The sequence below is a fragment of the Microplitis demolitor genome, chromosome 6, assembly GCF_026212275.2.
Source record: "Microplitis demolitor isolate Queensland-Clemson2020A chromosome 6, iyMicDemo2.1a, whole genome shotgun sequence".
NCBI lineage: Eukaryota > Metazoa > Arthropoda > Insecta > Hymenoptera > Braconidae > Microplitis > Microplitis demolitor.
In genome coordinates this window covers 310,483-335,464 of record NC_068550.1, presented here as the reverse complement: position 1 = coordinate 335,464, position 24,982 = coordinate 310,483, and the positions used below count along the sequence as shown (strand labels likewise).

Sequence of the window (24,982 nt, the reverse complement as noted above, 5' to 3'; positions counted from 1 at the left end):
TTTGAAATTAAACTAAACACAATTATTTACTTTAAATTAAATGTAAACAAAACAAAGTTTATTTAGTATTTAAATAAAAAATTGTAAATATGTCAAGTAACAAAACCGTTGAGTTAATTAAAGTAATAAAAATGCAATAGAGTAAATTCTATTGTATAAATTTAATTAATCGTAAAGAAATGATTTTATTAGCCAATTGTATGCAGGCTGTATAGATTGTTTGTTGTAATGGTATTGAAGATGATGGAACAATAAAGTAATTTAATAAAGTAAATAGTGTTGTACAGCAAACAGTAGAAGGACTAATTGTCAGGGCATTTCGTTATCTGTATTCAGTATTAATTTTCTGGCATTTGTATCTAACAGCGTACACGGAGAGAAAATTATGGTATCTGTTTCTAGTACGTTTATAAATATTAACTCATAATGTTATGGGTATAATTATTTTGAGTTATGAGATATACGCTCATAATTTCTGGAAAAAATTTTCATGACTGAAACTAATTTCTATAATTATGGTAAGAGTTTCTATAGTGCCACGAAAGAATAAATCCTCTATCCCCATTGTAACGGTTTCTAAATGCGTATGGAAATAAGACCTATAAATTATGGTAATCTCTACCACATATTATGGGATCAATTACCGCAGTAGTATGGTAACGATTACCATAATGACATAAGAATTATTACCATAATTTGTAAGGATGCCATTCCTATAATTGATATTTCAAAAAAATCTGTTACTATACGATATGGGAAGCATTCCCATAATATATTGTAATTGTTACTGTTAATTTCTCTTCGTGTACTGAGTATTAAAGTTTAAAGCTATACATTACTAGCTTTACTAAGTGTAAGATGTATAGGCTAGAGCTAATAAAGTCCACAATGTATAACAAAAATCTCAGTTCCGTTCGCATTGGACGGTATAATTAACGACATCTTATATATATCTATATATATAAATTAATATAAACGAGTAGATGCGACATTGTCGAGAGGGAACTGAATAAAGACCAGGTGAAGGAGAACGACTGCATTCTCGGGTACACTTTAAGCGAACAAAGTTCTCATTATCATTATTACGTTGGTTCGACTGCTAGACACGCGAGGTTCAACAGAAATACTGATCACTACCTACTTTTTTATTCAAGTGATTCTTTACTGCTATTATTTTAACAACGATATAATTAATATGGAATTATTTTAACGACTGAAAAAATTAAGGAAATCATTATTTATTTTTAAGTGAATAAATATTTTTATTGAAATTTAAAAAGTCTTTAATTTTAATTTTAAAGTTACGACTATTAAAAGCATTTAAAATTTAATTTTAAAAGTCACTCTTAATTTAACTTGAGATTGTGTAAAAAGAAAAAATTTACTTTAAATCCTTGCTACTCATTATTCACAAAAGAATGTTTAATTTTAATTTGGTTTTTTTAAAAATTAATAACGTTAAAATATTACAAGTACAAAATTATTATTTTCATTTTTAATTACAGCGCAGAATCTAAGCAACTAATTAACTTTTATGGTTTATAATTAAGCCTTTGATGATTTTCATATAATTTTATTTATTATTTTGAGCATAAAAGTTTAACTTATTTTTTGACGTCATCCCTTAAATTAAGAAACCAGTGAACTGATAAAAACTCCGCATATAAATCTGTGAAATAATAGCAAAGTTATATATAAAAAATAATTCCCCTATTAAATATTTAAATAAATCCATATAAATTATATTTAGTAGTATATTAACTTGATAGAATATTGCTTTTCAATATAAGCACCGCCCGTAAACTAAATTTAGCTAGTTAACAAGTAGATATATATATACATATATATATTAACACGGTTCTATACATGAGCTATGAACACAAGACGCATGTGCACTTGATATGTGACGCTTAAGAGAGAAGGTCTTTACTTGCGTGTTCACCTGTCCATGAACACAAACAGTAACTACTTGTATCCATTAAATTCACATTAACAAACAGCGACGACGGCCGCAACAATAAAAAATATAATTAAAAGCGCAATAAAAAAAAAAAAATAAATAAAAATAAATAGCGTTAAACAAATCTAAAGAATGCCTCGATATTTACATTAACATTTTAAATATTTAAATAATTATTTTGTTGTGGTAGTATACATACACTTGACGATTACCTAGACTCCTCATTCGCCGTAACACCACCAGAGTATAATCGATCCGTGCAAAAGCCTCGAGAATACTCACTGGGTCAGCCGGTACACGGATTCAATGTCACTGCACGCGCTCTGTCTGATCGATAGACCGTGAGAGCCCATTTCAGAGCCTATTCTATATAGTTACTGCACTAAAATCCTAATAATAATAATAATAATAATAATAATAATAATAGACTAAAAAAGGGCAAGGCGTGTAATAGAGACAGAAGGGACCGTGACACGCAGTTTAGGACACTGATACTTTTATTAAACGATTTATCATTAACTGTAGGGTTTTTGTTTAATTTTTTTATTTATTATTATTTTTTTTTTTTTTTTTTTTTTTTTTTTTTTTTTGTGGTAGACGATAACAGGTGTCGTGTGGCAAGCTTGTCAATCTTATCGCCCATTGTGTACTGTTGTCGACAGACTAAATGAACAATATCTTTGATCGGATACGACCAAACGGCTGTCATTTGTCCACCCTAACGTGACACTGCCATGATGATACTAATCCCCAGACCATCTGTTTAACCGATCTTTAGATGCGTTTAATCATTTTTTATTTTAATAAATCGGTTTTTCAGTCAGCAACCTTAAAGTCTCTTTTTTTATAATTTAAATGCTAAATTATGATTAATGTACTTGAATATTTTATCGTAATGAATATGAATTCCAAGAAAAGTTTAGTTTGTAATGGCCTTGGTTGCAGGAAAAAATAGCAAAGAACATAAAAAAGTAACTAAAATTCAGAGAACTTTTGAGTTCAAGGCGACCTAAGCGTGATTATAACCTCGAGGTCAAAAATTTTCATCATTACAATACTTTTTCATTAGACAAGAAAGCAAAGAGGTTTCATCAATGAGAGTGCCAACAAAATAACAAATAATAATAATAATGATAATAAATAAAAATGACGAACGGTTGACCCTACGGGCCAGCCCTCAAACTTTTTTTAGTCTTCAATAACAAAAAAAAAAAAAAACAATAATTTCTATATTAGCAATTTTGGACCGTCATCGGCTAATTAAAAAAAAAAATGACATCAATTTTTAAAAATTAAAACTTGCAATTTCCACAGCGAAAAGTTTATATCGCAAGTAAGCCAAAGAAATAATAGGTAAAAAATTGAACCAGGGATAATGGATAATACTATTTCAATAAGTCATAAATAAAATTAGCCTTTGATCGCATGCAGATATTCTGCTCAATGTAATTAAACTCGGAAATAAAATAAAATGACTGCGACACGGGTAAAAAACTGCAACCTGCATTAAAAAAAAGTAACTAATGTAATTTTTTTCTCCGTTTGTTATTACTATTACTCGTAATCGACACACCCTTGCATGATTAATATCTTTAATCACATCTAAATAATAAATTTGCCTACTTATTGCCGCAATGAAATAATGGCCAGCTGCATTTTACTTTATTTTATTTAAATAATTGTTTAGAAAATTGAAAAATAATTTTTTTAATTAAACTCAACCTCGAAAGAAGCTATAAAAATATACCTTGTATAGTTTATTTACACAAGTCCAAGTCATAGAAAAACACGAGACATCCGAGCCAGTAGTTGAGTTTCGTCTTCCTCGATGCCATACAATAACTTTTCTGAGTGAATTCATGGATGTTGAGTTAAGAAATATCGAGTTGGTAAAGCTCTTTTCCACACTCACAACCCGTTCTTTCTTGTACTTTTACTCACTCCTAATATTGATGGTATTCTCTTAGACTAGTGTCTTGCAGTTGCCTCGTCGCCCTGTCATAAAGTTGCTCTTTATCTTTCCGTGCCACTAGTCGCACCAGCAAGACCACCAGTGACTTCGATCTGCCAATCATCACTTTTTTTCACCTGATCTATCTATATATATATATATATATCACTCTATATACATTCAGCCACAACCCAATCGACCGAGACGATAGACACGTGCCAAATTTATTTATTTAATTATCAATAACATTAATTAACATAACATATTCATTTCAATACCAAATCAATTAGGTAATAATTTCAATCATACTTATTATTGCGATAATAATAATTTTAATAATGTAAAATCAAGGTTTATTGCAAATATTTTATATATTTGATGATGAATTCAAATTTAATTTATGACTATTTAATTACCGGTAGATTCATATCATACAATAATTAATATTTTTAATTTTTTTATTATTGATATTTATTCAAATTAAAATGATAAATCGACGGCTACTTTTTAACGGCAACGAATGATTTACAAAATAATATTGTTATTTATTTTTATTTTTTTTTTGCGAAGGATAAAACGCGAGTTGGGTCAGTGCTACACACAAATAGATTCGACAGTAACGCGTGGCTCGTGAAAATTGGGGATCAACTGAAACTGCATGTTAAAAGATTTATGGCGGAAGCGGAAGTATTTCCCGGGCGAAATATCCCATCTATATAGAAAGAGAGAATGAGAGAGAGGACGTGACTTGGGTGATGTGCGCTCACATTGAGTGCACTCGTTTGAAACGCGTTCGAACACCACTTTACATTCTACATATACATATATATCTATATTCATATATTTTTACATAAACGTCCAAGATTTGTGAGTTTACTCCTTTCGCGGACAGCTAATTCGTTCCGGGGTTACGAAACTCCCGGATGCAAAAGTGTGCTGGTTAAAGAGGAGAGCTCGCTGGCCATCGGTAAGAAATGCGCAAGGTTATGGATTCAGTGGTGGGTTTTTTTTTTTTTTTTTTTTTTTAAATAGAGTCTGTAGTGTACAGTCATAGTTAACCAAAAAACGAGGAGGAAGTGGATGCGGAAGAGGATTTGAATAACCACATTCATCGTCTACTTCTTCTCATATATTTTTCATCGTCCGTTCACTCATTCTTATTTTAATGCTTCGCGTGCAACATTATTCCATAGAAAAACATATCGGACGTTGAAAAATAACCTTCAGTCATGAGTTTTTAATGCACTGAGTTATTGCGGTTAGCTATTTTATTAATCGAGTAATGCGATTATTTATATTTAAATAATTAATGTGACATTAAGCTAATAGTAAATTTATTAATTAATAATAAATAACTAAATAATTGAGAACAATAGGATGACGATGACGATGATGATGATGATGATAATGATGATGAGATAACAGACAACACACAGCATCATATCATATAGGAGATTAGAGATCGATGCTGCCATGTTTGCCGAGTAAATATCCTTTGTTCATGAATGTATTTGATCTATTATTGTCATGCTGATAGAACAACGTCATTGGCATCCGTATCAGCAAGAAGGAGGAGAACCCAGAGGAGGATGGATCGTGGTCATTGATTCGACGTTTCATTGTTGTGTAAATTAACATTTAAATTCCACTAAACTCGTTGTGATATTAGTTAAAGCATTTATTGTTTAATTATGTATATGTAATATGTTTAACTATTCGCAGAGGTATAATGTGTCAGAGATAGAGTCTGGAGTCTCGGCTGACACGTGAGCAAGAGAGGAAGCTAAACTTTTGCTAACTGCTGAATATTCACAGTCCGGCTTTTATTAGGCCCTTTAATTTCAACTTTAGTCTCACTAGTTTTCGTCTATATATGCAAGAGTAGTTCCTTCAATGCTCTCCATCTGTCAGGAGACTATAACTCGTTCTCTTTATCTCTTTCTCTCTCTCTAGTGTGATCATAGTTGGCAAACGTAGGTAATTGAGTCCCTCGAGATATATTCTAGTGAGTTCAGTCTGTCATAACCCGAGGGACATTTATGCTGCGATGGAGAAATTTACATTAGGATATACTTTGTAACTTGACAGTTACAAAGTTATCTATGAAAACTATACTATTTCAACAATTTTTGTTTTTTTTTTTTTTTTTTTTTTTTTTTCTATTTAATTTACCGCATTGATTTATTTATAATGCATATTTTAATCTAGATAACATAAATAAAAAATAATAATAAATAAAGAATACATTAGAATATTGTGAAAATATATATTCCGTAAAAGCTCAGAGTGAAGAGTAAAAGTGAAGAATAAAAGAGGTGGAAAATGATGAAAAAGGAAGAGCGTTTGTGGAAAGTCGGCGTAGTGGTCGAAGCCAGTTTTCAGGGGTCTGAACCCATCTGCAAGCCTCGGCGAGCCGCGACACGAACGCATTACCTTAATGTGCTCTAGAAAGCTCTTTTATTACACTCCTACCCGTTATGCTTTCTGATACACACGGTACATACGTTAACCCATCCTTCGCTTCGGTAACACACACATTATGTGCTTCTGCATACAAAATAAACCCTCTTTACCCTATTCACCCTTTCTCACCCTTTCTCACCCTCTGTACTCTACATTTCTTTATACTTTTTCCTGAGTTCGTTTCACCGATGCTCTGTAACATTATTCATCTCATTCAACTTTTTCTTTTCCCAGGATCGAAAATTTTTAGTCTCTTCTTTTGTTTATTTAATATATCATTATTTTAGTGAACAATAACAAGAAGAAGAATAAATTCAGTAAAGAGTTTAACAAGTAAAGTAGTTTATCACTAAATTGAAAGAATTATGTAATAATTAAAATTGATGAATAAAAAAGTTAAAAGTTGATTCAAGTATACTCGATTTATCGGATAAAAATTGACGACGCAACGTTCACTAACAGCTGATGCTATCAATAATGTAATTATAAAAAAAAATGTAGTTACGCAAAACGCGAGTAAGGGAGAACAAAAGGGAAGAGGAGGAACGATGCAGCAAACAACCACAGAGTCAGTGAAGTGGAATAGAAAAAAAAAAAAAAAAAAAAAAAAAAAAAAAAAATAGTGAAAAAAAGGAAAATAACGTTACCCGAGTATAAAAGACTATTACAATCGTGCACTCCCGGCACTCTAATGGGGTAGTGTGATATAATTAACTACTATACCACCGTATATACTCTTATCGGACTATACCGGTAACCGGCGACCGGCGAGCGCAGTACTCTTGTGCAAGTAAAAATAACCAGTCCGCCTGACAACCAGATAAAGAGGCTATTTGATTGAGAAAATGGGTAAATTTTAAATATAAATAACCATTTCATTCAAAAAGGATTATTTTTCTATTTTTAATTTTTCATAAAATTTTTTACAAGGAAGTGATATTTTTTCACGGTTAATAAATGAGATTTAAATCAAGTTACTTAGCTGCACGACAGACGGGTAAATATTTTAACACACTAATGATCGAACAAAGGCAAAGAAAGACATAAAAAAAAAAAAAAAATTAAAATAATTGTGATGAAAAAATAAAACATTAGTCACCGACAATTTTAATGCATTAAACCGCCAGCTCACGAGATTTCTCAATTTTTAGCTGCTAGTGTAGTGTAATATCCGCGGTGAAAAGATCACGCGATCATAATATAATACACCAACAATAACAACAGCAACACCAACGACAATAATGATAATAATAATAATAATAATAATAACAGCTAATGTAACTCGGATAAAAGACTGAGATAATAAAGCGGTGGTTTATAACCACTCACGATTTCTTCACCTTCCTGAGGGTTCTATGCAATAAGTGGCTTAAAACTTACAATGTAATTTTATCCGAAACAAGGGCACACAAGTGATTAACCCGCCTAGACTCAATATGCTATTTTTTAATTTTTTAATTTTCTTATTCAGTCAGCTCTATTCCTAAAATAAGTTTGTCATATTTAGCTTGGGTATAAAAATAATATTGCATAAAAACTGTGTTGTTGATAGTATTATTTATTTAGGCTGGCTTAGTATCATCATTAATACATAGAGCTGTGGCAGCGAGGGTAAGGGGTAGTAATCCAGTCTTTCATCATTGACTAGGTCGTGAATAGCGTTACTAAAGTATGCATAGGGCCATGGACTAGAGGCTGATGGCCTCGCATTGATTGGCAACCCTGTCTGCTTGCCAAGGCTCCACTTAAAAACTTACAATACATTCTCTTAAATTTCCACTTGTACTTGTACATACTATCACTACCACTAACCCCAAGCCCTACAAACTCACTTTTTTTCATTTCTTGTTAATTAAATTAAGAAAAAATAGCAAAAAAAAAAAAAAAAATAAAGTTATTTCATTCCGGTCACTGGAAAGCAATAAATTTTTTCGAGAATAACAAAAGCGAGTGGAAAAATATCTGTTAAAATATCTTGGATAATATTTTTTCTTGTTTTTTCGATTATAAAATAACAGAGTTAAAGTCTCTTATAAAACTAACTACACACACTTTGAATTATATTTCTGTTAGGTAGTACATTTCAGTTGAATTGTAACAACCGTATTAAGCTAATATTTTCAATGTCAACATTAAACCTCTACGAGTAATGGGAATGTGACTTTGAATACACTCAATGAAACGCTTTTAGACAGTAATTCACTCTACTTTATTCCTCTGTTTGCTTAAGTCTTACTATGCTTACTACTCTTAATAACTAACTCACTATCTTTAACTACTGATGATGCCATTAAATAATCTGCGTTAATTGTTTTCCATTTACTATATTCATCTAATTTATCATTAGATTTGATTAGTCATCCTTCAACAACAATTTAACCCTAATTTAATGAATAAATTAAATCAAGATGTATCACTATAGTAATTTTTAACTCAAGCTAAATAGAAAAAAAAATAAATAAACAAAAAAGAAGTTTTATATATACCCAAAATCTTTTATATTAATGTGGGTGAAGTTAGTTGAGTCTAAATCAAAGAATTCGAGATACAAAACTAAAAGATCCAAGTTAGTTGGACTTGGACTATGTAACGGGGCACGGGGCCATGCAGCTCCGCTGACCGAGTTTGTCGGTTGGAGGTCCCATTGATTTCCTGGGCCATGTCAAGGCTGCACGCGAGTCCACCCTCCACTCCACTCGCCATTCGCGTCAGCCTCCCACTCGCCTCCACATGTTTATACACACATGTTCTTGTATCTATGTACTTGTGTTAATATATATATAAATATAGGTATACATGTAGATGCATAGAATCTCAGATAATAGTTGTAGCTACTATAAGTTGAGCTTGTACTAACTGTCTCGAAGCTTTGCTTGTGGGCTTGTGATACATACTCCAAGTTTCCTTATTACAGTGCACTTGCCACGGCCTCTGCTTTTTTAAGATTACATTTTTTTAATTTTATTATATTCTATTCCACATTTTTTTTTTCTCAAAATATAACTGAACAAGGTTAATAGTAATTTTTTATAAATAATATTTTAATTAAATGATTAAATTAAATTTGTTTGATAACAGTCTGACGGTGATCGAGGGGGATTGCCGATTAGATCAGTCGAGAATGTAGTAAGATAATCAGGGTAGATATACATATGTATATGAGAGAAATGGATACTGTTCGAGAGGGGTTTTAGATGTCATTAGTTAAGATCAAAGGATGTGACTGGGGACTGTGGTCAGTGACAAGCAACCAGACAAAGCAACTAAACACAATCGTCGGTAATGGGACGTCGGTTTAGTTGTCAGGGCATTGCTCAGAATGCACAGGTGACACAGCAAGTGCCGGCGGATCGTGTGGAATTCAATTGGCTGGTGATAACCTGGAACACTGGCTGGAACAACTATTTCGCGAATTTCGGCAATATCCGCACAATAAGGGTCGCCCGCCGACGCCGCAGATGCCCCGAGAAGAGAAGAGACATGCGTGGGTCGTCGAATCAATGTTTACCACGTGACACATACTCACACACACTCAGGCACATAAACAGCTTCTTGATATTATTTTACTCTCTCTAATTAAATCTCTTTACCAGTTTTTACTATTTTTTTGTTATTTAATTAAACTTTTAAACGTTTTATCAACTACTCATTCACAAATATAAGGATATTGTAAAAGATCAGTTTTTTTTTTTTTAATTTTAATTTTATAATTAATTTTAGTAATAAATTTTTTGTTTTAAATTAATAGTATAATAGATTAGATGGAGGCATTCAAATGTCTAGCGAGTCGGTCTCCTTGAGGCTGGAAGACAAATAGCGTTAAATGAGATTAAAAGTGGCAATAAGAATTCGTGAGTAATTGGCTATAAAATTTCGTCGACCGCGAATAAGAATAAAGAAAAAAATATAAGAAAGAACAAGCCCAAGTAGAAGCCGAGGCTGCTCGAGTCAAAAAATAAGATAGAATTAAGCCAAAGAATTATAGAGATCGAGAGACTGAGAAAAAGAGAGAAGAGAGCAAGTGAATTTAAAAGTTGGACGAATGTCCAAACTGAAGCATTTTTCCGTGGCCGTATGTGAATCTGGTGCATTAGTTGTGACATTAAATTCACCCCATAATCTTGTCTCTAATTTTTTACCCTTTTTTCCCATCTTAATTTCTCAACCGAACCTACAGCATATTTTTTATTCCTCTCGCCTCCGAGGGTTTTTATTTTTCGCCTCGCCCAACTATATATATATATATATATATATATATATATATATATATATATATATATATTTGCGCTGCGTTTAATTTCCGGGAGTAATCGCGCGACCTTGATTTTTTTTTCTGACATCTACACGCCACCCAGTGTACTATTAATTCGCTTTATAATTTTTTTCGAGTTTTAGTTACTGAAATTAAACCATTATAAAATTTTTATTAACTCTGGTTTTTAATAATAACATATTTAATCTCTTAAATAAATTAATACACTGACTATAATAATCCATTCATGGCCAGATTTTAATTATAAACTTTTTGAATATATTCCCCAAGATAAATCTTTAATAAAGCGATTAACAAAATTTGAAACTTTTAAACAATATAATAAAATTAAAATATTTACAGTCACTAATTTAATGAAACGCCGAGTGGATAATGTAACTCAAATTAACTCCAGTACAAGTGTTTAATTATATTTATATATCTATGTATGTGTGTACGCTAACATATTATTACAAATAATAAAAAATAAATTATAAAACTCATCTCAATTTAAACTCCATTTCCAGTGTGTACATAAATGAAACATTTTAGTGTTAGATTAAAGTTAGAGAGTAACATTACCGCATCAGAGGGTTTCATTTCATTAGTGTGTGCAACTTTAAAACATGTTTAACAAAAAGTATACCGTGTACCATCAAACTTTATATGTGGCTTTGTTACCTATACTCTCGGTTTTATATTAAATTTTAAAGTTTCCCATACTATTAAACCCATACTAACTTCTATTAAATATATATTTATATTTATATTTTAATATGTATAATATATCTATCTATATAATGTATTAAACATATACATTACTTTGGTATAAGCCTCTCACGGTTTATCGCGTGTTATTCTAGCCGTTAGTTTGCGTATCATTGGTGAATTGCCGTTATGATTCACGCGTGACACGATCCTGAGTGCGCATCCTCATCGTGTTATGTATATTATATATGTGCTTCACTCACTCACTCTTTCTCTACTCTATAACCACTTACTTAACTTTTTTCACACCATCCCTTGCACCCTTTAAAAAAAATCTCCTTTCGCGACCATTAAAAAAATAAATAAATAAAATTTTTATATCTATATTTATATCAGCTATAAGTGCTCACGTATGAGTGACGATGGGCGTAAAAAAAAAAATGTAAGTGCATAAAAGTGCAAGGTAACAAGCAATTTGTGGTATTGGTTGTAAAATAGAATAGGTGACGAGAATCTTGAAACGACATGGTTAACGCTTACTTGAGATTTTTATCCGATATATATATATATATGTATATATTTTTTTTTATTTTTCAATGGTATTTTTTTCGAGGAGATTAAGCTCTGTGTAATTAGGTTACATAATTAAGCCGGTTATTCATTGTTTTTGATAACGATAACATGTAATTACTGTTGAGTATTTAAGATGCACGTGAGATTTTTTTTTAATAAAAAAAAAAAAAAAAATATAAATAATAAAACTAAAAATTATTGAGTGATAAGTTTATTAATTAATTTTTTTAGGTCACGGGTATAAAAATTTGTTAATTAATAATTTAAATTGAGATGGCATTTAAATGATTAGTTTTTATAATAATTATAAATTAAAACGTAATATTTACATTTAAATATTTAAGTACCAATTAAACAAGTTTTCAATTAATGAATTTGAATATCCTTAAAAAAAGCAAAAAAACAAAAAAATATATATATGTATTAAATAAATTAGAATAATTAAAAAATTTGAATACGTGATAAAAAATGAAATGTAATAAAATTTAATACAAAGAATTATTTTATTCATGTGTATCCATTACAAAGGACAATGAGTGCATTGTCCAATTAAAAAATTCAAATCTTTTTTTCCATCTTTTAAAATTCGCTTTTAAAAAATTTTTTATTTTTAATTTAACGCATAAAAAACTGGCCGGTGTTTACGAACCGCAATAATTCGGATTTAGTTCGGACACGTACCTCCAAATGCCAGTCTGTCTGGGTCTCTTCTGTCAGTGTGTCTGTCTGGGTGATCCGTATTCTCTCTCATGTTTCTCATTTCCACCCTCGTTTGTAGGTTCTGGCTTTGGTTATAGTTCTGCTTCTGTTTCTGCTTCTACTTCTGCTGCCGCTGTCGTCCACTCGGGATTCACACGGTTGTGTCTAATTGAACAACGTGTACATGAAGGCGTCCATGCTATCTAGCAACTTCCTGATCCTCTACTATATACTCTGTTGACTCACTGACTCTACCAACGCAATGTCAGTTTGTTTATTTATATATATATATACGTATATATTTATACCCACACATTTGTCCCTCTGTCTTTCTGTCAGTGCTTTCTGTATAAACCTCTACATGCTTTACATACCATCTTCTTCTTTTTATCCAGTTATGTATTCATTTTCTCCCTTAATTAATGTACTCTATATGTAATCCGTAGTGTCAAGCTAAATTACATACAAATACAAATAACCTCTATTTACTGTCATACGTTCCAAAACTTTTTAATCAGACTTATTTTATACTATTTATGTTTACTTTAAACCAACAGACTTATTTTAAAATAGATATTTTTATTTGCAAATTATGACATGATATTTTTTTATTTTTCCAAGTATAAGGAAAAAATATGAATTATTAAAAAGAACAAGAGGTGAAAATAAATGCCCAGAAATCACGTTGTTACATTTAATAACGACACTTAATATGTAGGACTTAATTTTAATGTGAAAAAGTCACGCGTCGATTTATCATCATGAATTTCAAAGTGTAATATAACACACAGGTATTATATAGAAGAGAAAGAATGAGAGAAAAGTCCAGCACGGACACCCAACGACAATGACACCGACAGTAACACCGACACCAACAACGACACCAACAACGAGAACGAGAACGACATTAAACTGAGAATGAAAAGGATAGAAGAGAAAGATATAGAGGGGGTGAAAGGGAGGGAGAGAGGTGTCATAAAAGAGAGGACAAACGTAAAGTGGGAATTTATGCTCGGTCCGTGTTACTGTTGAGAATCGTCGAGGTTATTCATATTTTATCGAGGGCGATCAAAACTGAGACTTTGGATCTATTGTAATGCTTCCAATATTTATCGATTCCTGAGGGTCGTGACCTTTGACCTATCTCTAATATTCTATTTTCTTTTTTATACCTCCCGTCACCCGTCACCCGTCAACCGTCACTCCCTCTCCTGCTTCTTCTTCTTCTTCTTGTCACAGTATCGTTAAACTTGATATTGTCGTGTTGCGTTCAAAATATATATAACGTATAAACTTACACTCTGTGTGTAAAAAAACATAAAAAAAAAAAAATTAAATGGAAAAAAATAAAAAAGAATGAGTGAATGAGTGAGTAGAATGCCAAGAGCTTTTTTCCATAACACATTTTATTATTACCTACTATCAAAGTTTCTTTGTAATATAAAAATACATTCTTCTTTGAGCTTTGAGATGCATATAAAAATTCACTGCTAAAGTATTTTTCCACCAGTTGTTGGAGAATAAGGAGAAAGAATGTGTGTTCATTTTGTACGACTATGAAAAAACTTATTTTATAGACACACACACACACACACACACACACAACATACAAAGATTTTTATAAAATTATTTTTAGATCTTTAGTTTATTTAATAAACTTGTATTAAAAAATAAAAGAAAGATGTAGGAGTTAATAAAAGAAAGTAACCTACAAACATATAATCAGTAAGCCAAAAATACAAGCATATAAGTAAGCCAAGTGGATGAAGGTATGAAGGGTTACGAGTAGTGAAATGTACGCACACATAATGCATACAACTTTACTGGCTACAGTCATCCATTAGCTTTTATTCATCACGAGCATCACCACTGGCAAGTTACCTATTCACATATCTTTTCCTCTCAACTCTCAACTCTTGTGCATTTTCATGGAAGCCTGCGTCGTTCATGACTCTACGGTTGTTGTATATTGTGTACCAGTGTGTTACTTGCTAATGAAAGCTCGACCGACCTTTCTCAACATCCCCACCCAGCTTTGTAACAATATTCTCCAGAGCCTTGTAACAACTACTACTGGATAATGTACCAACCTCATTTTCATACAAACATCTATATATTAATTACCACTAAGGCTATTACACTTATCAAACAATGACAATCTTACAAATATAATTTCATTTAAAAAATTTTAACTATTCATTTATTTACATGTTAATAATAAATTTCATTTGTTTCGTCAATTTCAACAAGTAATTAATAATTATTGAAATTTAGTAGAGATATTCAAATTACGGATTTAATTATTCATAATGTTATAAAGGTAATTAAATATTTTAAAAGCTGATAAGTATATATTTGGTATTGATAAAAATAATTAGGCAAATATTGAAAGAAAAAAAAATGGTATGTACAATATAAAAAATAATTGAAAGTGGTTGTCTGAAGTTGCCGAAGTGAGATGACGTCTCGCTTTTGCGTTAACTCTAGTGCCACTTCACTGTGAAGATGAAGTATATCCATATATATATATTACGCATAGATATAGAAGAAGAGAGTGAGCGAGGAAGATGGATAGTTAGTGATGGGTACAAAGAATAAGCGAGAAGCTCGAACAAAGTTTAGCTGGTGAAACACAGAAGCTTGCGGAGTACTGATAGTTACGACATTAAACGTTCATTCTCTTTCTACTCTCTTCTCTCTACTCTCTACTCTCTAGCCTCTAGTCCTCAGCTATTCAAAAGTTTGGCTATAGTTTTAGCTGAAAATGTGTTGCCGTTTCGTCACGATTCACTCAACTCATTTCTCTTGTCTGACGTGTCTTTATCCTTTCTACTGCCGCTGAAGCACCAACCAACGTGACTTATAAATCCTTTTAATTCCTTTTAGCTTTTATATATATATGTATTTTTCAGGACAAAACATAAAAAAATAAATTAATCGGCGTTGCGTGCGCTTTCGTAAGCATTCAAAATAATTGTTATGCATTTAGTATAGAACCTTAAAACTTGCTACTTTAAAATAAATTTCTTTAGCGTAACGCGATCGCCGAGTTTTCTAGACTCTTTGAGCTTCTCAAGTGCAATCCTCGGCACTTGGACTACTCGGATTGCGATGCAAAGGCTCCTGGTTCTTCATACAACTATATACAGAGCAATACAAAACTTTATCACTCACTCATTCTGATGCTTTTAAAACTTTAAACACGTAAAACTTTGCAATGATGAAAATTCTATTTGTATAATTTCACGCTACTTAAAATATTTGTTGTTTTATTTATTTATTCATCTAACCAAAACTTGTAATACTCAGATACTTTCTATCCACTGTTACATCACCAACTCAACTAATTTACTTTTATAATTAAATTTTATTGTTTACTAAAAAAATATATTAAAAAAAAAAAAAACACACACACACATTAAAGAATGTTATATTGAATAAAATTGAGTCGATAAAAAATTCCGTAGATTTTTTAACTTGTTATTATTTTTTGTCTTATAGAGAATTTCATTTGGCTGTTGTTTGCCGAATTGTCTTCCGGGTCAATAAGAAAGGATCGATATTATCCATACACATATATTTATATCTATGTAATTTTTTTTCTTTTTTCTGGATATAGAGCTGGAAAATCTTAGGTTGCTTCTACCCTTTTATTCCTTAGGGTATCCAATGACAAAGCATGCGGGTACTTGTGACTCGAAGGCAGTTTGATTAGAGGAACACGATTGTAGGGCGTGAAGCGAATTGAAATCCAATTTATACCCTCAATTCTATTCCCCCAACATTCTCTCTCTCTCTCTCTCTCTTTAAATTTGCCTTGCCTTCGGTCTCTCTCCGGCACTTCCTCTTTGTCTCTTGAGTTTTCAGATTGACCATCAATCGCTTCCTGAATACAAATAATTGATTCGTGCTCGGAATTATAAATCAATAGCCATTTTCTCACTAAACTTTTCATCTCTTAAATATAGTATTATTAAAATAATAAATAAAATATTAATGTAATTAAATGGGAGTAAGTGAAAATTATAGTTATGAGGATAATGAATAGAGAACGTTGATTTACATATGTACTAACAAATCAAATAGTTCTCAGTAACAGTAATATCCGTAGCTGTGGGAAAGCTAACGTCCGCCTGTGGGTTCGTTACGTTTTACCTCCGGTCTAGTCGACGTTTCCACTCTGACGCTCTTCTAATGCCAATACCAATATCAACCCAATGTGACTTGGTCATCATCACCTTCTCTCTCTTTCTCTCTTTCTCTGACATTCACACATTTTACACACATTCACACTGCATTACACACTCTATATTTCAGCCTTGCGCAGCTTTCAGCCTCCTGTCTTACTCCATCTTCCTCACACGCCAACTATGCATGGATAGTTTTATCTCTTTTACTCTCCCACTCTTCCACTTGGTCGCATCCTATATATTTAAATTTTCAACCAACTGCAAGTCAACCTCTGCCATCAATTTGTCATTTTCCAGTCGCTTGCCACTGCGTTCTGGCATGTGAGAAAAAAAAAAACAATATTCAATGACTCAATTAATATTTTACTTTTTTTTTTTTCCTACTAAAGAAAAAAACAAATATCCGTATAAAATAAAAATATAATTAAATTAATGTTATGTAAAGAAAAAGGTGAGAATGAATGAAAATCCATAGGATTAAATGTCACGGTATTAAATAAAGTTTATCATGAATGAAAAGCCTGCATGACATGGCTAGTGTAATAAACATCACGTTTATAATGTCTCATTTCTTAAACGTCAACGTCGAAGGGCTTAAATATTTCTCTTGACACATTTTTTATATTTATCATTATTTATATTTATTATGTTTTCTTTTTTTTTTTTATAGAAGACCTCGTCTAGGTTCAGTTGGCATATACGATCTCACTTGTGCGTCTTTCCCGCCATGATATTCCTATACTTTAATATAAATAGCCTGTAGCCCAAGCTCGACACCGTTTCATCAATCATCTGACGGTAAGCTCGCATTAATATTCGCTTACTATCAAATATGCATCGGTTGTTTGCCGGCGCCGTCGCTTATTTATTTCCGGGCTAATGTTGTTGCCAGACCGGTTCGTTGGTCGCTCTTGAGTATATACGAGGGTGAAATACATATTTATACATACACTCCCATTTATATTATGGAAAAAGTATGAGAAAATGGGTAGTATTTTTATTGAGAGTACAGACTGCTGTCATTAATTGTTTGTTTGTTTGCTTTTTTTACCAGAAAATATATTTATTTATAAAGCTTGATATTATTTATTATATTTTTTGTTCTCCATAGTCCTTTTGACTTTATCTTAACACGTTGACCCCTATATTTAGACATATCACTCCGGTCATATCGCTCCTAGTATACTTTATATTTCCTGCCACTTTCAATTCATGTAAGATGTTTTTTTTTCTTTCTTTTTTTTTTTTTTTTTTTTTTTTTCTCATCTTTCGCCTCAACTCTTTTATTTCTTCGACGATACACGAGCTCTATGATGTATGCCACAGTACTCAGTGATGATTGAATTCAATCTTATTTTATTTGACGTATCAATTTACATTCATATATATTTATATATATTTTTATAGTGGTTTGAAAAAAAAAAAACCTTGTTGTATTAATTTAAGCTTTTGACATTTTGACATGTGGATTGATATTTAAATATTCTATTCAAGGATTTATAGAGAACGAAAATAGCATTTCCATTTAAGTGAATTAATTTTAAAAGTGAAAAATTTAATTTGCCGAGTTAATTACTTGTATGCCCCCATTTCAAAGAAAAAAAAAATAATAATAATAATAATAACTCTTCTATTATGTTAATAATTTATGCAGCATCCATGCTATTACAGTCACGGTGACATTTTAAGTAAAAGTAAATTTAAAAATAAAGTTATTTTTAAATCCGAAGTAGCTGGGGCAGTTTTGTCCGTTTGAATTTTATAAAATGCATCATAAAGTTGTTGAAGCCATTAAGTAAAACATTAAGGCGTAAAGTAAAATAATTAAAATAAAAGATTGTATTTTGTATATGGATTTGACATATATCTTGGCACTTTACTCGCTAAAACCCTTAACTGGTACAGAGAGTGTCGAGAGAGTAAACAACATCCGATCGCCGCACCAGTGAGCACGATCGCCCACATTTTCCTCCGTTGAGGAAGTAGGTCACTCTACTACCGGAAAGGGAGGGCAAACCATCGACAAGAAAATTAGACTGGCTGCACTACCAGTTGTACTTCAGTACCCGTACCATCCATACACAATTTTCCATCCGCCTATATCGCCTACATGCACCATGCTGCTTTAATTTATCCAGATAAAAAAATAATTATTATTGAAATCTACAAAACAATACTATCTTGTCGATAAAATACAGTCCACAATCCATAGTACGTATATGTATATAAGCAAGTACGATTAGATTGTCAGATCATTTACATTTTCGCAATTTCCAGTCAGCCCACAATTCTATTATTCAACGAGAGTCATGAATAATGCCTGAGGACTAAAACAAGCATAAAGTAGCAGTATCTGTTGTTGTTGTTGTTGTTGTAGTAGTCATACTAGAAGTAGTAGTATTATGTATATATATAAAAGAAAGAGAATAAGAGAAAGGAATTATTGGGGATGGAGTAACGATTGGCTGAGTTTCTTGCTACTTGCTATTGGCATTATCAGTATACACCATACACATATATCTATATATATCTATTTATATGGAATCAGTTGTAACCAGCAGCAGTTGTAACTCGATGGGTATATCGAATGAGATCGAACGAGCATGTTTCCGTTCAATTCGGGCACTTGAATTTATCACCAAGATTGATCTGAGCCGATAAAGACAATGAGGTAGATGGTAGATTTTAAGTTTGCTTGAGACTGTGGTTTCTCCCTTACCAATAGAATAACTAGACACTAGATAGTGCCGTCTGTAAGACATTTATAAGATATATTTGTATTAAAAAGAGAGACTTTAAATAAGCTAAAATGAAAAAAGATGTCAGTTTGATAAATTTAGGGGAAAGTTTTAAAAAATAAGGATGATTTTATTTTTCGGTAAAACTTTGAGACTAGAGTAGGATTTGGATCACTGCCACGTTTTGTGGAAGAGCACAGCCCTTGGGACGAGTGCACTACTCTGATCAGAGATATTGCTGTGTGGTAGACAGTTGCTGTGAATAAGGATAAGGTGTGTGTGGACGTAGACAGCTCTGGGTACTTGTAGTCTCGGTAGATCAAGTGGATCTCTAGGTTGTCGTCTTGATCGTTATTGTCGTTATAGTCAAAAAGGTATAGGGCGTGAAAGAGTAAAACAGGTGGAAGAATAAAGACCAAGCGTAAATATTGATAATCGCTCAAACGGGGACACAACTCAATGCCAGAGAATAGCAATCCAAGTATACAGCCAGGGACAGAAGTAACGAGAGTCAAGGTATGTGTATAGTAGGTATATAACACCGTTATTATTATCATTCTCATCGTTGTTGCTGTTGCTGTTGTTGTTGTTGTTAATGTATTGAAGACCTAAGGAATGTGTATTAGTAGATACTCCCGATACTGGCTAGTGGTAGAGGTAGTTTGTTATAGTTATAGCCAGTTGACGATCGATTTTGACCCTTGAGGGATACGCGGCTCAAGACTAAAATAGAATACGGAAGATTTGTGGTCGGGGGAAAATGTTATAAAAAGAATGCGGCTTAAAAACTCATGCCATTTTTATTATTCAGTCTTCTTTTTTTTTTTTTTTAATCAAAATTATAGTATTCTTGTGATGGTATTTATGGAAATAATATCCATTCAATATATCCTAGTTTCTATCTCGAGCATGTAACGTAATCTGGGTATTATTAAATAATATTAATAAATAATAATGATAATAATAATAATAACAACGAAACAATAGACGTCAAAAATAATCCTTTGGTGTAATATATAAAGGAAAATGTGATTAAATGATTGTGTTTTAATTGAAACTCGTTGGCTCAGTAGATTGTTCATTGAGCACCAGGATGATGATAGGTAATAGTAAAAGCAATAGGAATAGTGGTAGTAAAGTATAGAATAGAATAGAATATGATGCGGTGAAGCTTCCACGTGAACGCCCTGGGAATTCATAACCTCATTCTCTCCTAAATTTTCTTTATACCATCTCGGTATCTGTATCGGTCGGTGTGTGTGGCGCGCTCTCTGCGTCGATTCGCGCGCGCCGACTCTGCAATAAATGCACGAGGGTTCGTGGGAGAATCTAGTTAAATCGAATCACGTGCTGCGGCACTCCATGCCTGCCGTGAGGTGTGGCATGGCAAGTTCACTGCGATGCCAAGAGACGTAAAGGGAACCACTAAAAGAGTGAGAGAGTCAGAGAAAGAGTCAGAGAGAGTTAGAGAGTGAACCAGCTGAAGAGAAGAGCCATAAAGTTGGCCGGGGGCTGCTATGATTCTATATATATATATATATATAATTTCTCTCTCTCTCTCTGTTTTCATATATATATATAGGGAGGAGCTGCATCCCGATCCGAAATTTCGAGTTACTACCGTTGCAATCGATCCAACGTAAAACTTTAGCGAAACTTATAAAATTCGCATTAAACTTGTTCATTTCTTGTTAAAGTTAAATAAAATTAGGAATATGGAATATAAACCTGTATTTCCAGAGTTTATTTTGGCGGTCCATAAAGAGCTTTTCCGAACCCAGAGAAACCAACAGGAATATAAATTAGTTTTAGAGTTTTTTAAAATATTAACCAATCAGCAGTAATCCACTTGCTGTATGTTTAATAACACAGAAGTAATTAAGGAAAACTACATAAAATATTACTTGGTTTATCTGAAATGACATCGATATTTTAATAGGATTATCTGAGTTAGCGCAAAAAGCGCCAGACACACATAGAGAGACCAACTACGCCAATATCACGTGACTTTGATCAATGTTTTCTTCTCTACGCTCTCTACACTCTCCCACTTTAAAATACATTGCGTATTCGTGTACAAGTCAGAAGGAAAAAAGCCTCTAGACTTGACGGGAAAAAAAAAAAAAAAAAAAAAAATATTCTGTTACAGAAAATGTAAGTTAAAGCGAGACACTAAAAGCATACGGTGAAGTTGCCTTTGAATGTTTACAGCAGCCGAGCAGTTCTGGACGTCCAAGTAATACTTTTTGCATAAAAATTTTTATCTGAGCCCTGTCGTTAACACGTACGTACACACAGACTACTTGTTTGATTATTTTTTTTTTTTTTTATCTTTACAGGTAAAATTTCTGCCGTGATATCTGTACACACAACTTGTCCGTACGTCAATATTTTTTACTAGATATATATTTTTTTTTGTTGAAAATATAAAAATATCTATGGTATAGAAGAGGAAAATAAAAGAAAATAAAAGTAGAGTTTGAGGATAAACTCAAAGAGCAAATAAACTTTTCCTTATTCATGGATTATGTAGTAACTTTTAAAGTGGTTTCTACGTCCAAGTTATTGACAGCAATCGCTTATGTAATTTTAGTAAACACCTCAATACTGTGTGAATGAAAGTAAAGTATTTATTATTTTTTCATCTTCAGTTATAAAAATTGAATTATTATTCAATAAAAAGCATCATGATGAAATTGTTACGACAGTGATTGTCATTAATATTAATAATTCAAAGTTTATAAAAAAACTATTAAAAAAATGAGCTTAAACAAACAGGATGTGGGATTTAATGAATCACTTAAAATATCTGACGTTTGACTTAACAACAAAACAACCAAAGTCTCTTTAAATGCGGTTTCCAATACGATGTAAATGCATGCGCCTGGCTGATGGCTGGTGTGTTGTTCTCCTTGGAAACAATGCGTGACTATCATACTTAGTTGTCGTAAAAGAGGAAAGCAGTCACAAGCTTACAGTGCCAGTAAAGAGAAAGAGAGAAAAGGATGAAGAGATGATTAGAGGGTGAGAGGGTGAGAGGGTGAGAGGGTAGGAATGAGTGACAGGTTACTAATTAAGAAATTCATCAGGGGCTCACGATGATTTAATTTACCAACCGATTTACCACGTGGGATTGTATTCCCCAATGACGTGAAACACGCAATGCCTACGCAGAGACATCAATCCCAATAATTTAAATTAATAAACAAACTTATGTTTTTTTTTTATTTTTTTTTTTAAGTCCTTTCTGCCAGTCATAATTACAACAAAGTTAAAAACTGCATATACAGCATTGCGGAATATTCTGTAATATTCTGGAATTAGACAGCAAAATATGTCTTTTAATAAAAATTGCAAATTAGATTTATTTTTGATAACGAAATCATGATCGAGAACTGGATCGGATCAACGTGATTGCCATAATGGATACTACTACTACACCAACAATAACAGTAGCAGCAACAAGGTTATCCTGAATTTACCAACACTATTTTCCAACGAGCAGTTATCGAGAGATAGCCTCGAATATACCAGTTAGTGTATTCTCTCTAACTTAGTGACACACTACTCGTTGATGCTTTTGCATCCATTTGTTTACTATATGCAAACGCGTGTGCTTTCCCAAGACAAAGCTCCCCTTTTAATGTGTGTGTGTGTGTGTGTGAACCGTCAACAGTGAAAGGGTGAAAACGAAACAAAGAACGTCTGTATGGAAAGTTTAAACAGAGAGATATATATTGCAGAGAGTAATAGAACGGACAGTACACAGCACAGTAACAGCGGAGTAGTAGTGGCAGTAGTGGCAATAGTGGCAGAAGCTTTCCCCGCTCGTTTCACCAGTAGCAGCACAACAACAAACACTCTGGCACGCACACCCACATTTACCCGGAATCGATTCGCAGCCGCCCCGTGGGATGACGACGCTTTTGGGATCGCTGGACCAACTACTGCTACTCTACTCCACTTTCTCACTCTCTCTATATCTACCAACACACCAGAGTTGAGGGCTCGTATAAAAAGAGAATAAAATAAACTAAATGAAAAATAGAAACAGAGAGAAAAAGAAAAAAGAAAAAAGCGAAATAATGAAATTGGTGCTTCAGATAAAATAATAAAGAAAAAAAAAAAAAAAAAACAAAAAAGTAGCTCCCATGTGAAATTCGTCCTCGGTGGTTCAAAGTTAAACGTTTGTCTTTCCAGTGCTCCAATTGAATTCCACCTGGGACCAAGATGATAATTGATCAGCAGTAACAGTATATATCTATATATCTATAGTAATGGTATTTGTCCAGGTGATAATGGGATGGCAATTAGTTAATGGGTTAAGAGTAGGACGTTGATGGTACATGGTAGCCTATCTACGTCAATCAATGTACAGGCAAAGGACCCTTTAGTTGCGTTAGTTAGTGGTGGGATCATTGACACCACTGGGAACCGCAAAAGCACACAATACTCTCTGACGGCAGATCCACGTGTAAGCACCCTATAATTATACATATACATATATGCAGATATATGTATAGCTGATGAAACGTTCAGTTGATAGGCGGCCTTAAGTTGGCAGAGCCAGAGTTAGCTTTGAGATATTACGATACTAAAATATTACAATCAAACATATTCATCTTAGGTGTCAGTCAAGAGGATTAACAGGGTTAGAACAAAGTTTACGAAAGCTAAGGAAATTATCGCGTAACTGTTTGCCGCGGTCGATGTTTGATTTTCTCATTAGGAGAAAACTTTAACCAATGGCATCAGAACTCGTCTATTTATCAACGACTTTAACGTGAATTGCTCAAGTTCTCCTGTCAGACTGGATAACTTTACTAAACAATTTCTCCGACTCTAACAATAACAGCGACAGCACAAACTATTTAACCGACAACAACAACCTGTCAACGTGTCTCAACTATAAAACATATGACTCGCTGAACTTGTCGTAAACAATAAAGCTAACTGACATAAATTTATGTTAAATTACTTACGCGGCTTGCACGAAGAGCGAGTGGTGTAAGGTGGGTAGAAGAGCGACGGTGATCGCTAAAAGTGTGAGGCTCCTCCACGAGGACGATGCTGTTGGTGCATAAGACTTCATTGTTACTTCCTGTCTATATTGCCCTTATTTATAAATATAAATCACTAGAGCCTCTTTTGAAGCTTTTATGCTGCTGCTACCGCTGCTGCTGCTGATGCTGCTTCAGTTGCTGTTTGTCGTGTTGTTGTTGTTGTTGTTGTTGTTGTTGTTGTTGTTGTCGTTGGTGTTTTTGTTGATGATGATGATAATGATGATTATTATTATAATGTTGTTGGTTCAGCAAAACACTTGGAAAGCACTTTACTGCCAGGCTTTAACCATCAACCAGTATTATCATATCATCAGCCACCCTCAAGCGTTCGTTCTTTTTCTCCTCCACCTCCGTCACCGCTTTTCTCTTTATCAACAGCACAAAT

The 24,982-nt window shown here is 32.8% G+C and overlaps 1 protein-coding gene across 2 annotated transcripts in view; it reads right to left on the bottom strand.

The window, feature by feature from the left end:
- LOC103572802 (gamma-aminobutyric acid receptor subunit beta) overlaps window positions 1–24,665 on the bottom strand; it is a 74,085-nt gene extending 49,420 nt beyond the window's left edge. For both annotated transcript variants that reach the window (XM_008551582.1, XM_008551583.1), the window contains exon 1: window positions 24,517–24,665. In XM_008551582.1, the coding sequence (XP_008549804.1) occupies window positions 24,517–24,626 (110 nt within the window). In that variant the 5' untranslated portion in view covers window positions 24,627–24,665. The remainder of the gene's footprint in view (window positions 1–24,516) is intronic.
- Between the last annotated feature and the right edge of the window lie 317 nt (window positions 24,666–24,982).